Consider the following 15,973-nt stretch of genomic DNA (forward strand, 5'->3'; position numbering starts at 1 on the left):
GGATCAAGTAGGTAAAAAGACTAGGGCTAGTAGAAATCCTTGGGTAACAGAAGAGATATTGAATTTAATTGATAAAAGGAGAAAATATAAAAATGCAGAAAATACAGCAGGCAAAGAGGAATACAAATGTCTGAAAAATGAGATTGACAGGAAGTGCAAAATAGCTAAACAGGGATGGCTAGAGGACAAATGTAAGGATGTAGAGGCACATATCACTAGGGGTAAGATAGATACTGCCTACAGGAAAATTAAAGAGATCTTTGGAGAAAAGAGAACCACTTGCATGAATTCCAAGAGCTCAGATGGAAACCCAATTCTAAGCAAAGAAGGGAAAGCAGAAAGATGGAAGGAGTATATAGTGGGCCTATACAAGGGCGATGTTCTTGAGGACAATATTATAGAAATGGAAGAGAATGTAGATGAAGATGAAATAGGAGATATGATACTACGTGAAGAGTTTGACAGAGCACTGAAAGACCTAAGTCGAAACAAGGCCCCGGGAGTAGACAACATTCCATTAGAACTACTGACAGCCTTGGGAGGGCCAGGCCTAACAAAACTCTAGACAGGCGAAATACCCTCACACTTCAAGAATAATATAACAACTCCAATCCCAAAGAAAGCAGGTGTTGACAGATGTGAAAATTACCGAACTATCAGTTTAATAAGCCACTGCTACAAAATACTAACACGAATTCTTTACAGATGAATGGAAAAACTGGTCGAAGCCGACCTTGGGGAAGACCAGTTTGGCTTCTGTAGAAATGTTTGAACACGTGAGGCAATACTGACCCTACGACTTAACTTAGAAAATAGATTAAGGAAAGGCAAACCTATGTTTCTAGCATTTATAAACTTAGCTTTTGACAATATTGACTGGAATACTCTCTTTCAAATTCTGAAGGTGGCAGGGGTAAAATACAGGGAGCGAAAGGCTGTACAGAAACCAGATGGCAGTTATAAGAGTCGAGGGGCATGAAAGGGAAGCAGTGGTTGGGAAGGGAGTGAGACAGGGTTGTAGCCTCTCCCCGATGTTATTCAATCCGTATATTGAGCAAGCAGTAAAGGAAACAAAAGAAAAATTTGTAGTAGGAATTAAAATCCATGGAGAAGAAATAAAAACTTTGAGGTTTGCCGATGACATTGTAATTCTGTCAGAGACAGCAAAGGACTTGGAAGATCAGCTGAACGGAACGGACAGGGTCTTGAAAGGAGGGTGTAATATGAACATCAACAAAAGCAAAATGAGAATAATGGAATGTAGTCAAATTAAATCGGGTGATGCAGCAGGAATTAGATTAGGAAATGAGACACTTAAAGTAGTAAAGGAGTTTCGCTATTTGGGGAGCAAAATAACTGATGATAGTCGAAGTAGTGAGGATATAAAATGTAGACTGGCAATGGCAAGGAAAGCATTTCTGAAGAAGAGAAATTTGTTAACATCGAGAATTGATTTAAGTGTCAGGAAGTCTTTTCTGAAAGTATTTGTATGGAGTGTAGCCATGTATGGAAGTGAAACGTGGACGATAAATAGTTTAGACAAGATGAGAATAGAAGCTTTCGAAATGTGGTGCTACAGAAGAATGCTGAAGATTAGATGGGTAGATCACATAACTAATGAGGAGGTATTGAATAGAATTGGAGAGAAGAGAAATTTGTGGCACAACTTGACTAGAAGAAGGGATTGGTTGGTAGGCATATTCTGAGGCATCGGGGGATCACCAATTTAGTATTGGAGGGCAGTGTGGAGGGTAAAAATCATAGAGGGAGACCAAGAGATGAATACACTAAACAGATTCAGAAGGATGTAGGTTACAGTAGGTACTTGCAGACAAAGAATCTTGCACAGGATAGAGTAGCATGGAGAGCTGCACCAAACCAATCTCTGGACTGAAGACAACTAGAAATCATTATTGAAATCTGGAGAGCAAACAGCATTCAAGCGGAATGGACCTTTGCATTAATACATCCACTCACAAAAAGGAAAAGAAAACAAATCCTAACAATTGTAGGGGAATCTCCCTCTTTCCAGTGATGTGACAATATTGTTATTCATTCTTCATTACTAGATGGGTATTCTGTTAGTAAAAGCGTGAATGGCCTTTCAGACCATGATGCACAAATTTAAACGCTCAAAGGCTTTTGTACTCAAACCGGTGTCATATTTAATTACAAACTATGTAGGAAAGTTAATACAACAGCAATAGAGAGTTTTTTAAAGCTTGCCAAGGAACAAGAATGGCAGGAAGTTTATAGTGCTGATAACATAGAAGACAAATATAATGCTTTCATTAACACATTTCTCATGCTCTTTGAGAGTTGCTTTCCATTAGAACATTCTAAATGGGGTACTAGCCCGGGTGGCTGACCAGTGGGATAAGGATATCTTGTAGAACAATGCGGGAATTATATCAAAATGTTAGAAGTAGTCACAATCAAGCTACAGTAGCCAATTACAAACAGTATTGTAAGGTGCTTAAAAATGTTATTAGGAAGGCAAAGAGTATGTGGTATGCAAATAGAATAGTAATTCATAGGATAAAATTAAAACCGTATAGTCTGTTGTGAAGGAAGTGTCTGGTCAGCAGCACAAGGCTGATGATATAAAGTCAGTCCACAGTAAAAATATTTCTGTTACTGATAAATCAGGTATATGTACAGTATCTAACAATCATTTTCTGAGTGTTGCTGGTGAATTAAATAAAAATTTAGTTTCTACAGGAATTCGTATAACTTTCTTGGCAAATGCCTTTCTGAGATTGATGTCTGAAATATTCCTCTACAATACAGACAAGAGGGAGATTGTGTCAATAATTAAATCGCTGAAGACTAAGGACTCTCATGGATATGATGGAGTGTCTAGCAGAATATTAAAGTACTGTGCTGCACATGTTAACCCTGTATTTAGCCATATTTGTAATTTTTCCTTTAGGAATGGTCTGTTTCCTGAGCGATTGAGTACTCAGTAGTAAAGCCACTTTATAAAAAGGGATAATGTAGATAATTTTATACCGATTTCTATGCCATCAGTGTTTGCAAAAGTTATTGAAAAGGCTGGTATATAATGATAATTGATCATTTTATATCACACGATTTGCCATCAAATGAACAGTTGGGACAACAACTGAAAATGCTATATTCTCTTTTCTCTGTGAGATACTGGATGGTCTCAACAAAAGGTTTCGAATGCTAGGCATATTTTTTGATTGAACTAAGGCATTTGATTGTGTTGATCACAAAATATTGCTCCAGAAGTTGGACCATTGCGGAATACAGGGAGTAGATCACATTTGGATCTTACTTCAGAAACAGGCAGCAAAAGTCATTATTCACAATGTTGATAACAGCTGTGATGTGGGGTCTGAGTGGGGTACTGTCAAGTGGGTGGTGCCCCAGGGATCAGTGTTGGGGCCACCTTTGTTCCTTATTTATATAAATGATATGCCCTCTAGTATTACGGGTAGCTCTAAAATATTTCTGTTTGCTGATGACACTAGCTTGGTAGTAAGGAATGTTGTGTGCAACATTGGCTCTGTTTCAAATAGTGCAGTTCATGATAGAAGTTCATGGCTTGTAGAAAATAAACTAATGCTAAATCACAGTAAGACTCAGTTTTTACAGTTTCTAACACAGAATTCAACAAAACCTGACGTTTTAATTTCACAGAATGGGCATATGATTAGTGAAACTGAACAGTTCAAATTCCTCGCTGTTCAGATAGATAGAAAGCTTTAAGGATATTTTTGGCTCAGAAAGTTGTGGTTCAGGCTAGAAGTGGTGTAAGTTCACGAACCTTTTTTAGTCCCCCGTTTTTTAGTCTGGGTATTTTGACATTGACCTCTCAATATATATATTCCTTACTGTCATTTCTTGTTAACAACATTAGCTTATTCTCAAGAATAAGCCGCTTTCACTTGGTTAATACTTGGCAGAAATCAAACCTACATTTGGATCGGACTTCCTTAACTCTTGTGCAGAAAGGTGTGCAGTATACTGCTGCATCCATTTTCAATAAGCTACCACTCAAATTCAAAAATCTTAGTGGTAATCCATGCACTTTCAAATCCAAACTGAAGAATTTCCTCATGGGTCACTCCTTCTATTCTGTCGAGGAGTTCCTTCAAAAATTAAGCTGATTCTTATTGTATTTTGAATGTTGGGCTCCATAAGGTTCCCTTTCTGTGCAGCAACCATGGAATATAAAATATAAAATTATAAGGAATGTGGCAGCCAGCCACGGAACCATGATTTGTTTGTGTTGTTGCAGGTCGGTTTTGACTGGTATCGGTTGTCATCGGTGCATTTTTCTAGCCGGTGCATGCCGTGGGTGGGTGTGCTGTCCTTGGCAGATTTCTATCATGATAGACATCTGCCAAGACCAGTGCTTCTACTTGTGGCATGTGTCAGTTGGGGGGATGCGCTGATGGTGTCTGGTGTTGGTTGAGGTCGGTTTGCAGCGGGATGGGTGAATTATGTTTCTGTGACTGGTTGCTGCATTTTTTATAATCTTATTGTATTGTTGATTACGTTCACTTAAACTTGTGGACTGGCTTTTTTGGGGTTCATAAACATTTATTTTTGTCTGTTATTACTTTTATGTTGTAATTTGATGTACTGACACGTCCCATGACCTTGGAGATTTGCTCCTCAATTCGGTCCTACGGAATAAATAAATCTCGTCCATTGCACTTTCAAGGAGAGCTGAAAGGATACTTAACTCTGAACTAGAAGAATATCAAGCAGAATTTTGGAAGGCAGGGTCTTGCACAAAACAAATATTAAATTTAAAAAAATACAGAGATGAGAAAAATCAGAAACTTGAAATATAAATTTTGCAGATTTTAAAAATGCCTGTAAATCATACAGAAATGCACTAAACATTGTAAAAGAATTTGGGATCAATAATAAAACCACAGAAATAATTAAAGGAACTTTAACAAACACAACGCCAAAAGTAAAGTTTGTGGGGGTACTATAAAAACATACTGAAATAGTTGTAAGACAAACAGATGGTGTGTCACCCCCTACGTTTCAGCTGTGTGTTTGATAAGGTATTTAAAGAATGGAGGTAGGTAATCCATCAATATTAAGGATGAACAACTAGGCAGAAATAAAAAAATAATAAAAAATAGTTTATCCAGCTTTTTGCAGTTACTGACTTGCTGGGTTGTGCCAAAGAACAAATTACAGAGCTATGGAAATAAACAGCTGAAATAGGACTAAAATATGATTTTAAAAAACATAGTTCATGACAAATGTCAGTGATGTTTGTAAAATCTTGAAATTTGTAATGGCACAATATATAGAAATAAATTATTTTAAATATGTAGGACAATAGATATAATGAGCAATACAAAATATAGTGCATCCATGGGAAGAGCATTACATGTGACAAACATGTATAACAAAAAATCTTTGTCGTGGAACACACAGTCAAAACGCTATCAAACAGTGGTAAGGTACAAAACAGTATATGCATCAGAAACGCTTAAACCAGCAAGATATGAGGATCTTGAAAAATTGGAAAGAAGAATTCTAAGGAAAATACTGGGAACTAAAAGTAGTAGTAATGCTGAATACAAATTGTGATGAAAGAAAAGGCTCTATTTGAAAATGTAAACTTTCACTAATGTAATGAGAAAAAGAAAACTAGTTTTATGGACACACAAATGCCGAATGGCTAGTAGCAGACTAACCAAGCAGGTCTTCAACTTATTAAGCAGCTGGAAATAAAAAACCACATGATTAACTGAAACTGCCAAAAATATGAAAAACTCTGGAGTTAGAATGATCATATTAAATAACAGAACATTTTCTAGAGAAACAACACAACAGGAAAGAGAGAGATCGGTAAATGGTATTAAGTGGACACAGGTAACATAGGAATGACACTCTCAAAGGATTAAGGAAATCTGGGAACAAAGAAATCAAAACACGAAGAAGCATTGTCAAAGTTGATTTACTCTACCCACCAAATCGATGAATAAATTAAATAAATAATACTTTGGAAGGGGAAAGATCAGCCTTGGTTTAATAACTGTAGTAAGGAGTTATTAAAAGCTGAATCACTGATTCAAGAAAATTGCTACCACCACTGAGAAATAAATGCTGAATTTAGTTATAACAAACACACAGAGAGGAGATGGGAGGGAATGTTTCTCAAAACAGTCATATCTCTCAAAATGTCAAAGATCTGAATAAGTTTCAGCCGTTTGAGAGTCAGTTAACTTGTTGAAATAATCTCCCTGATTACCCACTGAGAATACTGGTACTGTGAAATAAAGTGAAGGCAAAAATTATGAATTGTTTCATAAAGGAGAACTCTACCATAGCCCATTCTTTTGCTCACTGTATGGACACAGGTGAGAAATATGGAAAAATATATTTAATGGTAACTGAATGTGACTGAATGCATGTTGTAAATATGCAGATTACAGGTTACACAACAGAATGGTCTCTTTTCCTAGCAGCTGTTAATTTGGAGGTAATTTAAGCAATGGATTGCCTCTCATGACGAGGCACAGGTCATTTCAGTTTTCGTGAGGGTCACAGGAGTGAAACAAAAACTCAGTGAACTATATTAATGTCAATTTGTTATAGAACTATGGAAAGTATTTAGTTCACCTTTTTGGTGACTGAACAGTTCCACTGTAGGGACCAGTACAGTTTTCACTGGCAACATTCCTGCACAGCACAGCTGTTTCTAGACCCAAAATGCTGTAGGTAACAGTGTTCAGTTTGTGTTATATTTCTTGGCTGCTGTGTACTCTTTGATAAAATTCCCCATTGCCAATTCATAAACACATAATATCCAAATAGAATCAGTAGATCATTCACAGTGGAGAAACATTGTTGGAAGTGTAATTAGTGTTAGTTTTAACCAAAGATATTATGATAGGGCCATTATTATTACTTGTATCTCTAAATAAAATGTAAGACATTATGCATAAACAAGTGTAATAAATAGGGGAAAAAGGGGTGGGGGTGGGGGAGATTCTTCAATTTCCACATTCTGTCCACAAGTAGATTATAAAAAAGAAGTTGGCAATGCTTATATATATATATCTCCCCTCTGTTTGTGTGTGAACTCCAAATGTTGATGTAACTTGTTGCTTAGGAAATGTAGTGCTATTTTGGGAATAAATGTGCAATAGCTTGTGTAAAAAAAAAAAATTTTTTTTTAATGGTTAGCAGTATTTGGAAATTATTCAGATGCCAAACTATTAATATCACAATGCATTTACAAATCATTAAAAAAAACCTATTAAATGAGAATCAGACATAGACTATATCTGACAGAGAAGGTATGCAGGTATACAAAAGGCAGAAAACTATTCCATTGTTCTATTTTATAACAAAGCTGCTTTGTAAATGCCTCTGTTCTTTGTGGCTTTAGGTATTACCACGACTGCCAGGGCTGTTACCGATGCCACTTCTGCCTAGTCACCAGCAGTCAACACTGGCATGTGGCACTGAATGCAAGGGTTTGCTTCTAGCTCTTGCTTTCAAGTTAGTGATACTGGCTGTCGGTGCATGGGCACTCTTCCTCAGGCGACCACCCAGAGCTACTATGCCTAGAATATTCCTGCTGCGGGCAGCAGTCAATGGACTAGTGTTAATTTGCACGTTTGCTTACTGGCTGTTTTATGTTGTGCAGGTAAATAACTCCAAAACTGGAAAAAGACATCAAAATAATTATTGTATTACTGTTCTTTGAATTGATATATTGCTGTTGCCTTCAGTAGTTAATTGTTGGGATACTACTCTTTCCTTTTTGCAAGTGGTATGTATCTATTCTTAGCAATCTGCAACTTATGTAAAACACTTTACCTTTTAAGTTACTTACCACTAAATGCTAAAATTGGGATGTTCCAAATAAGAATATTTGTTATAAATATGATCAGTGCAACATGTAACATAAACCAAACCATCATGCTATATTCCGTAATCTTGTTTCGGGTTCCATAATCTTGTTTCAGAGAATGATTTATACAAGATTTTTTTTCCGATTATAGTGTAATTGTTATATTTGATTCCTGCATCTGAACATAATGCGAGATATTTTTCAGCTGATGATTAGCCTTTCAGATTTGATTACTGGAGATGTGCTGTCAGTAATGACATTAAAATGCTATTGAAATAGTATTAGCAAATTGTAAATTGCTAGATGTTGCTGAATTGGACAGTTGATAGGGGAATGATTTTAGCCTTAGCATGCAACATGACCCAATGGTCAAGACACTATACATGTTCCGTAAAATTTTGGATGAACTGCTGGACGTGTGTAACTTGGCAGCGTGATATTTCGGCGCAGAGTCTTCTGGCTATCTTCAGGTGAATACACGATGCATGTTCTGGTGGGGTCTTAAGTTTGTGATCTCAGTGCATTTTTGTCATTATTTACTTTCAGGTAAATAATGACAGAAGACTCTGTGCCAAAATATCATGGCAGCAAGTTGCAGACATCTGGCAGTTCGCCCAAAATTTTATGGAACCATCTGTATTCCATTAAAGTTTTAAATTTCACAGTATACATGTGTTTGGGATGGGGCTCAAATCCCTATCTGGCCATACTGACCTCAGTTTCCATAATTTCCCTACATCACTTTAATAAAATACTGAAATAGTTTTTTTGTGAAAGGCCATGGCTGTTTCCCCACCCTATCTTTGTCCCGTCTTAGCTTTGTGCAGAGTCTCTAATGACTCCTTTGCTTCAAGGCATTAAGCTTTAATCTTTTTTCTTGGTTATCACTCACAACAATCTTCCATTGGCAAATGCTGTGTGTTGTTAGGTTCATTGTTAGTCACAGATGTTTACAGGAGCATAAACGCCACTTTTGGGTATTATACAGAAACATGATGCCTTTGTATCAGTAAACACTACTGCGCACATGTCATTGAGTACTGTTTGCAGGTAGATGACTCTAGTTATACATGAGAGTAAATGGTAAATAACTGTGGTAACTAAATGAAATAATACTACAGACTCAATAAGAGGACAAAACTTGAAAATGTCCAATAGTAACCAAGACTGTTACAGAAAGAGTAACATAACCCAGTACTGGCCACATCTAGATTATGTTAGTTAGGTTTTCTGGTTGTGTATTCATGTTAGTAACTGCTTGAAAATGATTCTGATACTGTTATATCATCTGTAAGATAGCCTTCATGAAATTTAGTGCCAAAGGAATGTTTGGTCTCTGTATAAAGGTCAAACAAACTGGTCATACTCTGGCATGTATTTCCCTACTTCAGGCAGTATAACTGAAAAATATTTGTCTACACACACACACACACACACACACACACACACACACACACACACAGAATATTCCACAAGCCACCATATGGTGCATGATGGAGGGTACCTTGTATCACTACAAGTCGTTTCCTTTAAATAGAGTGAAGCAAAAAGACTGTCTATATTCCTCTATACAAACCCTAATTTATCTTATCTTGTCTTTGTGGTCCTTACACAAAATGTATGTTGGTGCCAGTAGAATCATTTTGCAGTCAGCTGCAAATGCCAACGAAGCGTCTCCATAATAATTGCATGCTGATCGAACCTATCGGTAACAATCTAGCATTATGCCTCCAAACTGCTTCAGTATCTTGCTATAATTTGACCTGGTGGGGATCCCAAAAACTTGAGCAGTACTCACAAATGGGTCGCACTAGCATTCTATGTGCGGTCTCTCATATAGATGAGCTACACTTTCCTAAAATCCTCCCAATAAACTGAAGCGAACTATTCGTCTTCCCCAATACCGAATTTGTCTGCTCCTTCCATTTCATATCACATTGCAGTGTTATGTCTAGATATTTAATCAATGTGACTGCATCAAGTAGCACACCACTAATACTGTGTTAAAGGGAACATTTTTCCTATTCATATGCATTAACTTACATAAACACTTGCCTTCAAGGACAACATATTGGGTTCTGTTACTGAAGTAGTCTTAGTCACTTACATATCTGGAAACATACGCGCAGAACTATAAGTCTCCAGCATGGCACCATGTCAAATGTTTTCCAGAAATCCAGGAATATGGAACCTGCCTGTTGTCCTTCATCCATAGTTTGCTGGATATCAGGCAAGTTAAGTTTTGCATGAGGGGTGCATTCTGAATCTGAGCTGATTTGTGAACAGAAACTTTTCTGTCCCAAGGAAATGTGTTATATTCGAACTTAGAATATGCTCAATAATTCTGCAACAAATCAATGTTAAGGATACTGATCTGTAATTTTGCATGTCCTTTCTTTTACACTTCTTGATCATGGTGCCCCACAAAGAAGTTTACACTGTTTGAACTTTAATAACTCAAACAAAATAACAAAAACTGTGAATTTTTAAGTCACGTGGATGGTCACGTCATTACTGAGGATGTTTTACAGTTGAATATGTCAAAATGTCCCCATCAGCAGCAGTACGGCATCTACAGTGCTGCAGAACAGATTGACACAAGTGTTATGGGATTGACACAAGTGTTATGGAATGGATTCACAGGCAGTCACAATCACCTCTCTCATGTCATCCAGCATATGTGGCTTTGTGCTGTTGACGGTGTTATTCAGAGCTCCTCACAGTAAGAAACGTATCAGTATGAGATTGGCAGAGCTGAATGGAAACACAACCCCTCTTCATCGTCTCAACAAATGTTTCACCCAGGAATTGCCACACAGCATGGTGATAATGTGACAGTGCACCATCTTCTTGAAAAGCAACAGTCTTCACCTTGGTACCAGTGGTGAACAGCTGATACAATTTGTTTCCGCAACATGGAAAGCTACTTTACACCTGTCACTGTTCCTTCAAAAAAGAATGGCCTACAGGTCCTCTGACGGACATAGCACGCTGTACTGATAACCCAGGAAGATTAACACCTCATTTTTCCATAAATTGGGGATTATGTCTTGCCCAGTACACACAGTTGTGGTGATTGATTGTTCCATCCAATTTAAATGTTACGTCATCAGACCAAACAATGACATTATTGCAGATCCAGTCACAAAATTCATGACATCTATCCAGATTGTCCTCATTCATCATGTGAAGCAACCTGGGAATGTTGGATTTAAACTATACTTGTTTTAAAATGTGGTGAACACTTGATTTGCTTAAACCTGGTTCACACACAGCTTGCCGTATGGGCTTCTTTGAGGATCTTGTGAAAGCATGTACCGTAGCGTCCACCACTTTTTCGTCCACTTCTGATTTCTTCCTGCCACATTGTCCCATCTTCAGGTCACACACACTTCCTTCTCTCACAAACTTGTCTTGTAGTTTCATTACTGTCACATGTGATGGTGGTGCAGTATCAAACTCTGCCAGCCATCGTCTTTGTACTACTTTTATATTTTTAAAATTCTAATAACACTTCAAAATAAATTTTCTTTGCTCTGTGGGCAATTTTGTTGTTATAAGTAATCACTGGCAACTGAAAATGAACAAAAGAAAAACAAATGAATGGCTACACGCACTAGTCATGAGAGCACCATATAATCACAGTTGGATCAAGTTATCATTAATACTTCCTCAGACATTAAAGTTCAAACAGTGTAAACCCTTTTGTGAGGTACCCGGTATACATGAATCATGTTCTCATTTTTCCAGTCTCTTGGGACAATTCAGTGGTCAAGAGAGTCGTGATCAAGGCAAGCTAAATAATGAGCTGATGTCAAAGAGCAATCTCTGTAAAACTGAATTGGGATTCCATCCATACCTGGCAACTTACTTGTTTACAATTCTTTCAGTTGCTTCTCAGTGCCAGGAATGCCTATTACTCTGCCTTCTGTGTCGGAATCTGTGTGGCTGTCAAACAATGATATGTCTGTATGATCCTCCTGTGTGAATGATTTCTTATGAGCGAAATTTAAAACCTCAGCTTTCTTTTTGCTGTCCTTTATTGCCACAGAGACTGGTCAATAAGTCACTGGATAGAAGCCTTCAGCCAGCCTAGTGCTTTTACATAGGACCAGAATTTTCTAAGTTTCCCAGCAAGATCTTTCTCTAAGGTATGGCCATGGAAATTGTTGTATGCTTCTTGCATTGATATTTTTGTAGCTGCATGAACTTGTAACTTTTGTCTGTTATCATTTCCACATTCTTTTTTGAACAGTGTGTCCAACAATCTCTGTTTCCACAGTGTTTTCTGAATTTTGTTACTACTGAATTTTGTTACTAACTCCCAGTGGGTCTTTTCCATTTTCAATCCACTTATTTGGCACACGTTCCTTAAGAGCACGATCTACAGTCAGTTTAAACTTTGCCCATTATTCCTTCATTTCCATCATATCGGAACTAAATGATGTTCATTCCTTGTGTAAGTAGGATTCTGACAACTACTCACCTGCTCTTTCAAGAATAAATTCTCTCAGTAAAAAAAAATGAATAGCTACATGCACTAGTCATGAGAGCACCTTATAATCACAGTAAAAATGTTTGATGATTAAGTTGAGTTTACCTAGGTAGATTACACAAATCCAGAAAACTTGGCAGTTAGACTCAATGTTGAACTCAATAGACAAAATATTTTTGTTGACTGCAATGAACACCCACCCTTCTATAGTGTCTAATCCATCTTTTCGATACATGTTTCATGCCTCATTAAATGTTTTAGAGCATTCTACTTCAGGTTTCATCCAGCTCTCCATTTATAGTTTGAGTATGACAAGTTTCCTAGAGGACAGTAAATTGCATGGAATCTTAGCATAGAAGAACACTATATTTCTTTTCTCAAGTGTTGGATAAGTCAGGAGAAATATTACCTATTAGTTTTTTCCAGCCATATAACTTTACGCGACTGTCATATGTAATAAGAGGAAATAGATAAAATCCAAAGAAGAGCAGCATGTTTTATTATAGGTCCATTTAGTAACCGTGAAAGCATCACAGAGATATTCAGCCACCTCCAGTGACAGATGCTGCAAGAGAGTCATTCTCCATCACTGTGTGGTTTACTGTTAAAGTTGCAAGAGCATACATTCCTAGAAGAGTCAGCCAATATATTTCATGTAAAGGCCACAAAAGTAAAATCTGAAAGACTTGAGCTCACACACAGGCTTACCGACAATTGTTTTCCCATGAATCATTTGCGACTGAACTGGAAAAGGACAAAGTGCCAGTGGTTCACAAAGTACCCTCTGCCCCATATCCTAAGGTCACTTGCAGGGTATTGATGCAGATGTGGTAGTAATGTTATCACCAGTGCACAATCTTGTTTCTTCATAATCAGTAGCCCTAAGTGTAAACTCGTAAATTTTAATGCAGAGTGAATTGGTTTTAATTTTATTAAGAAGATATTGACACACCTTGTTCTGCATTAAGGCTGTACAGTGAATTATGTTACTTTCAGTAAATTTACTTATTTTGATCAATTGTTGCACTATACAATATCATAATTATCATGTAATAATGGTAATGCTTTTTTAAAATTACTTCCAGGTCACAGAGGGTGGACTGACAGGTGGAGAGGCAGTAGAATACAGAGGTCTTGTATCTTATGCTGGAAGTTTGACGGACACACTGTTGTTCATTCACTATTTGGCTGTCGTATTAGTAGAACTTCGACACTTGCAGCCTATGTATTACATTAAGGCAAGTATCTTTTGTTAAGTAAAATAAGTCTCATTAGAATTTCATAACATAGTTGTGATGATTATTCACTAATTGTTAATTCATCTATGCACCAGAGCTGCATTAATTCCTTCAGTCTGGTGAGGCTAAACATTATTTGAATAGCTTTTCCTTGATTGGTTAGAGGAACACCAGACCAATTCCAGGTCATTAAATTACATACATGACAGCTCACAGTATTTTGCACACTCAAACGGCGCCTGGAAGGGAACATCCTTTCATTGACTACATGTTGCAGTGAATCCTATATTGCCCCATTTCCAGAGTGGGAGCTCCTCAGTGCCCTTGCACATTGCCCCGACACAGCTCCTGGGCCTAATCACATCCACAGCCAGATGATTATACATCTCTTGTCTGACTACAAGGGACACCTTCTCATCACCTTCAACCGGCTCTGGTGCAATGGCATCTTTCCATCGCAATGGCGAGAGAGCACCATCATTCCGGTGCTCAAACCCAGTAAAAACCCACTTGATGTGGATAGCTCTCGGCCCATGAGTCTCACCAACGTTCTTTGTAAGCTGCTGGAATATATGGTATGTCGGTGGTTGGGTTGGGTCCTGGAGTCACGTGGCTTGCTGGCTCCATGTCAGGACAGCTTCTGCCAGGGTCCCAGGGTCTCTCTACCACTGATAATCTTGTGTCCATCGAGTCTGCCATCCGAACAGTCTTTTCCGGACAGCAACACCTGAGTGCCGTCTTTTTTGACTTACGTAAAGCATATGAAACGACTTGGCGACATCGTATCCTTGCCACATTGTATGAGTGGGGTCTCTGGGGACCACTTCCGATTTTTATCCAAAGCTTCCTGTTGATCCGTACTTCGTGTCCAAGTTGGTGACTCCCATAGTTCCATCCGTATCCAGAAGAATGGAGTCCCGCAGGGCTCTGTATTGGGTCTCTCTCTATTTTTAGTGGCCATTAACGGTCTAGCAGCAGCTGTCGGGCCCTCCGTCTCACCTTCTCTGTATGCAGACGACTTCTGCATTTCGTACTGCTGCTCCAGTACTGTTGTTGCTTTGCAGCGCCTCCAGGGAGCCATCCACAATGCGCAGTCATGGGCTCTAGCCCACGGCTTCCAGTTTTCAGCCGCAAAGTCGTGTGTCATGCACTTCTGTCAGCGTCGTACCGTTCATCCGGAGCCCACACTTTACCTTAATGATGATCCACTCACTGCAGGGGAGACATATCAGTTCCTAGGACCGGTTTTCGATGCTCTATTGACTTGGCTCCCTCATCTTTGTCAGCTTAAGCAGAAGTGCTGGCAGCACCTCAATGCCCTCCATTGCCCCAGCAACACCAATTGGGGTGCAGATCGCTGTACGCTGGTGCAGCTCTACAGAGTCCTTGTCCAATCCTGAATTGACTATGCAAGTGTGGCTTATGGTTCGGCAGCGCCTTCAGCATTGCATTTACTCGACCCTGTGCACCACTGTGGGGTTTGACTAGCGACAGGAGCTTTTAGGACGAGTCTGGTGATCAACTTACTGGTGGAGGCTGGTGTCCCTCCACTGCAGATCAGACATGCACAACTGCTGCCAGTTACGTAGCACACATTCATAGTTCCCCTGAGCATCGGAATTACTGTCTCCTTTTTGCGCCCGCAGCAGTCCATCTCCCGCATCAGTGACCCAGATCGGGGCTAACGATTGCGGTTTGTGTGTGTTCCCTTCTCTCCGTGAATTTGTGAGAGAACAAGGCACTAAGTAGGTAGAATCTCGATAAGCATTAACTGTAAACCGATACTTTATTAACTGATGAGAAATTTACTTAGACGTTAAGCTATTAGATTAAAACCACGTATGATCACCGTTATGTTGTATGGTTCTGCACGAGTTCATGCGGGGGATGAACAAGGTTGTGTGTCCTTAATGCGAGAACTTCTCAGGGTTAGGAGAAGGCAGAAATAAAATAATTTCCATTATACATGGAGTAATATGTCAGTTTGTTAATGCGAAATTTGACTAACGTTATGTTATGGCACTACATTACTACGTATTTATGATTGACTGGGTGTGTAAAGCTTAGAGCATCACTTATGACTTTATGCACATATGGTCAACGTTGTGTTTAGGAAACCTGTAAAAACTTGTAGTCACAAGGGTGACGTGGAATAAAACTCACCTGCGCGCCACAGTCAGTTCTAACGTAGTGTCGGCGTCTGACCGACTGCTTTCCACGAAGTGGGAGTGGGGCTGTTCCTCAGCTAAGTAACATAGCTTGACATGGTACCATGGTACTTCAGCTTTTTATGTTTGACCGTGCCTTATTCTGGCATGTATTAGTTTATTTTTTTGCATCTGAAGAAGGCTAGATTACTCTAGCTGAAACCTGGGT

The 15,973-nt window shown here is 38.7% G+C and overlaps 1 protein-coding gene across 1 annotated transcript in view; it reads left to right on the top strand.

Moving 5' to 3' along the window:
- The window catches only part of LOC124721649 (vang-like protein 2-B), a 71,262-nt gene that overhangs the window by 16,292 nt on the left and 38,997 nt on the right, over positions 1-15,973 (top strand). Inside the window, 2 exon segments of the mRNA XM_047246713.1 lie at positions 7,397-7,657; positions 13,445-13,597. Coding sequence (XP_047102669.1) covers positions 7,397-7,657; positions 13,445-13,597 — 414 coding nt within the window.

The sequence above is a fragment of the Schistocerca piceifrons genome, chromosome X (assembly GCF_021461385.2).
Source record: "Schistocerca piceifrons isolate TAMUIC-IGC-003096 chromosome X, iqSchPice1.1, whole genome shotgun sequence".
Taxonomy (NCBI): Eukaryota; Metazoa; Arthropoda; class Insecta; order Orthoptera; family Acrididae; genus Schistocerca; species Schistocerca piceifrons.